The following is a 6198-nucleotide window of genomic DNA, read 5'->3' as shown; positions in this document are numbered from 1 at the left end:
CTGTGCACTTATATTTTACATTACACAAACTTCACAAGTTGTAGTGTTTATGCTGCCTACACTGGACTTGACAGTTAAAGCAACTTTTAGACACTAATCTCAGTGAAGCTGTTTGTGTTGTCTTACACAGTTAGTTTCCGTTTGAGGGCTTTACTCCATGGCAAGCACATGCATGCTGCACACGTCAAAGGCTTAGCAGACAAAAAGAGCTGAATGTGATTCAGTCTTTGAAAATCCCTTATTATAACCAACTGGCATCCTGTGTCTACTACCTTTGATGCACAGACATCAGTGCTTTGCCTGGTCTTTTCCCCCACACTCCAGAGAATTAACACACTTAAGTCACACATACAGTCTGCTTTTGCTGTAAATCAGCATGTGTGTGAATGTTGGTGCACAGCAGTGCATCTCTGCTGAGCTGTGAAGCGAGTTGTGTGCTTGCGTGAGAACACAACACTCCTCCTCGCTCACCTGCGCCGTGAGGATCATCTTCTCCCGAGCCTCCAGGTCTGAACAGGTACACAGTGTTATGCTCACTATCAAGTAACACTGCATCCAGGTACTTTCTGCTCCCTTTGATGGGCGAGTACAGAGGCTCCACCCTCAGGAAGTGCCCGAAGGTTGTGTTGTGTTGTGTGAACCCAAAGCCCTCGCCACAGAGCAGCACCTGGAAAAACCAGTCGGGCTGTTAGCGTGACTGGAATCACTTTGTACCTGTTGAGTAGCATTTTGCAGCTCGTGAATGATTGTCACAGAGGACAGTGTGTGCACGATGCTTTGTTACACAAGCATCATGTGACAGGACGTGCTGATTCTGAACTGGAAAGTAAAGTGGGAGATGTGTCGAGTGCTGTAGTTAACGAATAGCGAGAGCTTTGTGAAGAGCCTCATGATTCATGGCGGCTGTTCTTTGTTGTCGTGACTTGGCCTGCTGGTTAACACTCAACTATACTGCGGGTGAGGAGACACTTACATAAACGTGTTGCTGTGGACACAGACAATACACCAACAACTGTGTGTTAATGGAAAAACAGGCATGAGAAGCGGAAAGTGTAGACAAAATAGCAATTTATTAATAACTTATCTTTTCTTTACATTCGTAAGAGAGGAGTGTGGAGGGGAGGGCGGGGGGGCGGCAGAGGTCACCAAGATGGCTTCCTCCAGAAAGAGGCCTTCTCTTTGGAGGGGGCAACACAACCCTCCGAAGCTCTGGATTCTTTTTCTCTCATCTTGACAAATAAAAACTGCATTTCACAGAGTTTTCCCTGAAGAAGCGAGGCAAGCAAAGCCTCCTGCTTTGTCCACATGTCAGAGACTTTTAACCCTTGTGCACAGATCAGGATTACTCACATTAACCTTCAGAGATCCAGACAACACCGTTGGCCATTCTGACTACTTCAGTTAGTTTCATATGGTGCCAGATTAAAAAAAAAAAATCCAGTTGCCATTTAAACTATTTAATTTTGGGGTGAATTTGTAAAAAAAAAAAAAAATCTGGGTTGTTGTAGATTTGAGAAAGTTGGTGAATTTCTCTGAAGGCTAATGCACTAAAAACCTTCTGAGCGCAAAAGTAAGGCAAACAACCATGGTGAGTTTGATTTGTGAGAGGGCGGGTGCAAAAACAAGGCCGGTCGGCTGAATTCACACATAAAGCGATTATCAAATATATTACACATGTACACATTTTTCCACAATTCTTGGAAAGCCTACTTGATTTTTGGCATAATAAACTTTAAACATACTGATCAATATGCAGTTTGTTTGCTTACATAAAAGTAGAATATGAAACAAAAAGAATCTTCAGTACCCACTTGTTGCAAAGGGTATATACTAGAGCAAGGCTTTTACTGTATTGTCTTTTATATTAAGATATATACACAATGTATAAATGTTTGAAAAGACTCCACAAATGTAAAATCGAGTCCAGTATATAGTGTGCCATCTAAAGCTGGGGTGCTTCAGCCCCACACAGGCAAGTCTTCACAGAAGACGAAGGAGACAACGCACCCTGAAGTCTTGAGGGAACCAGTGCTAGACCCCAAAACAAACATAAAAAAGATTTTCATTTTCAGATCTGTCCAGTTTGAACAATCATGTATCTTTGGCACACCAGCCTAGGAACTTTGAAGCATTACGTACAGCTGTCCGACAAACCACTTTAAGTTTCCTCAGACACAATGACAAAAGAGATGAAAGACCTCAGGAGTCCAACAGCGATATAGGATTGTAGAAAGTATCTGCACTCTTTAAATGACTCTCTTCCTCTTTTCTGTCTCTGTCTCTTTTACTGTCTCTCCTCATTTAGTCAACAGCAGCTGCATCTTGGCCAGACAGCTTTGGCCCTCCAGTAACCACGCTCAGCAGCTGTCGCCTCAAACCAGCTGTATCAATAACGTCAAGAGCCCAGTCGCACGGCAGACGACGGAAAAAAGAGAAACTTTTTGCAGCTTTTCCAACAGGAGGCCCGCAAAACCTCCCGGCAAGGAGAGGGGTGGTGACAGCGGACCTCACGTGGACTGCAGGGGGTCCAGCTTGAAGACGTTGTGGTTGGTCGGGGTGGTGAAGTAGAGCTGCTGGCTCGGCGCAGCCATGCGGTTGTCGCACGGGCTTTTCAGGCCCAGCGTGCGCTCAAAGTCCAGGAGCTGGCCCATGAAGTTGAAGTTGGGGGAGATGTTGGACTTTTTCATCTTGACGATGTCGTAGGCGTCGTTCATGGACAGGTTGAGTTTCTGCATCAGGTAGGCCACCGTCACAGTCACTGAGCGGCTGATGCCGGCCAGGCAGTGGACCAGGACGCCACATTTCTGCCCTCGAGCTTCATCTGGAGGAAAGAGAAAAAAAGATGGACACGTTATATGATGCAGAGCAACTCATGGTTTTGAAAAAATACCTTACAACTAATCAATTGATCACTAAAAAATACCAGAAAAGCCTCTGTCTGCTTCTGTTAGCCAACAAATCAACATTTAACGCCTTAAAAATACATACACTTCATTTTCTGAACTGCTCAGGAGGCGTTATTTACACCTTCAGACCTGCATGTCATGCTCCTTTTCGCAGAGACAGAACAAAACTTGTGATAAACATCTGTGACATTTAAGTCAAGCTGTGTTGGAAGTTGGAGCGGGTCCAGGGAGGGAGAGCAGCGGAAATTATTATCCTGACCATCTCCCAGGCGTGTCAGTCAACAAACAGGGGCTGCAGCAGTAGCACACATAAACAGAGCCGACATTCTTTAGTTTTTGGCCTAGAGTAGCCGGCTGGGAAATTGACTATTACGGTCTATTAAACCATTCTTCCGCTCGCTAGGGTTACTCCGACAATGGTGCCATTTGGGCGTGTAAACGTAGGAGTCATGAGGGCACCCTGTCAAGGCGAACAGGATGTCAACAGGGCCTGTAAATGGCTCCTTTTGTAATGTGGAGGGAGGAAAAGGGGGGGTAGTGCCATGTCCTAGATTACTTTCAATGCCACTTCCTTCCTGTTGCGCTCGAATTACTGCCCTCCCCTCGTTCACTCTCCCCATTCTCCTGTTTCAACGTCGCCCTTTGTGCTGCAATTACACAAGCCCCGGGACAAGAGATAGGCCAGGATGTCTTCCATTGAAGTCAAATCATTTGTACACAGTGCATTTTAGCCTGTGCGCCATTAGAGGCAGACTTGTATTCCTCTGCCTCAACACAATGGCCTTAATCTGCCCGCTCTGTGTGTCCCTGCCTGATTGACTGATAAGACCACAGCCAGGGACACCTCATCTAATCTCAACTGCACAATAAGAACCTAAGAACTTCCTGGCATTGATAACACATATCAAATTAATGAGACTATGTCCCCAGCTATCTGCTTCTGCTCCTTCACTTTGTCACTAAATAGTGAGGAATTAGGAGTGAATGGTGCTGGAATGATTAGCTGAATAATCAGCTGGTTCCTGCTGCATGCAACGCTTCATCATGAATGAACATAATACGTATTTGCAGCTGTAAAAGTGAATGAGCGTGTTTGCAGCCAGAGACGCTGCGGTGTGTTTTCAGCTCTGCGGGATTACTTACCGATGAAGCTGATGGCCTCGGGGAAGAACTGAGACAGATTCTGGCTCCAGTGATCCGAGATTGGGATCTGCTTGTACTTAAACTCCCCTGCGTTCTCGAAGAGGTTGGGCAGGTTGGGAGTAACGTTGAGGATGTACTTGATGCCGTACTCCTCCAGCACGTCCAGGTTGGTGGAGTCCTTGGCGCAGCCCAGGTAGAGGTGCGGCAGGATCTCCACCGGGAAGGAGGGCTGCGGGTTGGACAGCGGGCTGCCGTCGGAGTCCGTGGCGCTGCTCGGGTCCCGGTCTATGTCGGACTCGATGTCAGAAGAATCGGAGCTGATCCGCAGCCCACCGAGGCCCAGCACCTGGGCGGTGGGGGAGCTGCTGTTGGAGGAGCCGTCCAGGTTGGTTTCGCACAGAGCGGGATACTCAGCCTGGAATTTACTGAAGCCACCTGGAAAATACAACAGAAATCCAATGAATTCCAGGCCGCTACAAACAAATCATCACAACTTGGAACTCAGATTCATTTAGCTGCAAGATTCTTTCTTTCTTTCCTGAAAATACCTGCAGTTTACTCCGACTGCAGGTTTTTCATGGCAACAAAATTCATTCTCATTCAAAGCTTCTGAGCTTCCATGTACAGATCAGATGATTTCACATGAAACCAGCTGAAGCGCCTCCCTGCGTCTCTGCGCAAAAATCTGTCGGTGTGAATGAACAGCAGCGGCCGCGGGGCCCTTAAATGTGAATGAACCGCACTCACCCTCCAGATAATAGGCCTTGTAGCCTTCGTCCTTCATCCTCCTCAGCAGTAAACCCAGCACCGAGCCCCCGTCCACATTCTCGTTCCACTCCCGGCTGTACTCGTCGTACAGCACGATGGTGTCCGTCTTGCAGCGCCGCACGAACCGCTCCCGGTCCTCTCCGTCCGAGAGCAGGGCCCGCACGGGCAGGTTGCCCTTCTTGAGCCGGCGGAGCATGAGGCTCGGTATGGCCACGTTGATGGCCGTCTCGACGTGCGACGACTCGTAGAGCTCCTGGGCCCGGCAGTCCATCACCAGCAGCCCGTCCCTGCGCGTCTCCAGCTGCTCCCGGAGCCAGCCCACCGTCTTGCTGATCGCCATTACCGAGTCGAGCTGGACGACGGGCTTGAGCTTGTCAAGCATTTATAAGCAGGAGTCAAAAAGATGTTTTTGAGAAAGCGGGGAGCTTCCCGGCTGCAGCGGCGAGGAGTGGGGTTTGTTTCTCAGTCCGCTCCGCTGCTTGGAGGGCCCTCGGCAACACGAGCAACCGAGGGCAAAGGTGTGAAAAAGAAAAAAAAGGGTGAAGTCAAAATGCAAAATCAGACGAATAGATTCTCTCTCCGGGTGGCTGTCGGTGTCCCGTGCGCTTTGGAACGAGGCGGATCAATAAAAGCACCAGTCCCCTTCACAGATTTCCCGACTGCCGGTTGCCTACACTGGCGCTCATTCATGCATCTGTTCGGAAAGAGCCCGTGTTATTTATCAATGAGTCACACCGGCCCTGCGACGAGGCTGACGCTTCCTCTGCTCTTATATAAGTCCACGGCTCCGAGCGCAACTGCTCCTCCACCTCTCGCTTCCTTCTCGGGGATTCAGAGTAGAAGTGGGGGTCTATCGGTTTGAACCATGCGGGTTATGTCCGACTACTTGTGCCTGCGGATGCCGCCTGTTCCCCCTCAGTCTGCGGTGTGAATCGACGCTCTGCAGGCTCTGGCTCAAAGCGCTCTCTGCGGCGCCAGGCTGCTGAATGGCTACAAACAGGAGGCGTTTCATTGGATACATTATGTTGGCCGGCCAATCAGAGCGGCTCCAGCGGCGGTCGCCTTGGAAACGGGGGCCGGATAGAACGGCCCGTGTTGATGAATTGTTAATGAGTTTGTCATTCACAAAAACGGAGAGGAATTTCCGCTCCGGATCAAGTGAGTGCAAACAAACAGAAGAACTGCAGGGAGAAGGAAGGAAGAGAGGGAGGGAGGGAGAGGGGGGAGAGGGGTTAGTATCAAATAAGAGTGCTAGGAGTATTAATAACACAAGTACATAATAGTGTGCTTTACTAAAATTTAACTTTCACAAAGTTAAAGTTGAGGCTTCAGTAAAAAACAAAAAAACATATTTTCACACAGACATGAAAATAACAACATT

General features: G+C 48.5%; 1 protein-coding gene across 1 annotated transcript; it reads right to left on the bottom strand.

Annotated features, from left to right (window-relative positions):
• Positions 1–1051: 1051 nt before the first annotated feature.
• On the bottom strand, positions 1052–5910 carry dusp6 (dual specificity phosphatase 6). Its single transcript, XM_018692588.2, has 3 exons — positions 4797–5910; positions 4050–4484; positions 1052–2821 (listed from the first exon to the last, which is right to left on the bottom strand). The coding sequence occupies exons 1-3, from the start codon at positions 5197–5199 to the stop codon at positions 2508–2510; spliced, it is 1152 nt and encodes a 383-aa protein (XP_018548104.1). The 5' UTR covers positions 5200–5910; the 3' UTR covers positions 1052–2507.
• Between the last annotated feature and the right edge of the window lie 288 nt (positions 5911–6198).

The sequence above is a fragment of the Lates calcarifer genome, linkage group LG10 (assembly GCF_001640805.2).
Source record: "Lates calcarifer isolate ASB-BC8 linkage group LG10, TLL_Latcal_v3, whole genome shotgun sequence".
In the NCBI taxonomy this organism is placed as follows: Eukaryota; Metazoa; Chordata; class Actinopteri; family Centropomidae; genus Lates; species Lates calcarifer.
This window is presented reverse-complemented; position numbering and strand designations above follow the sequence as displayed.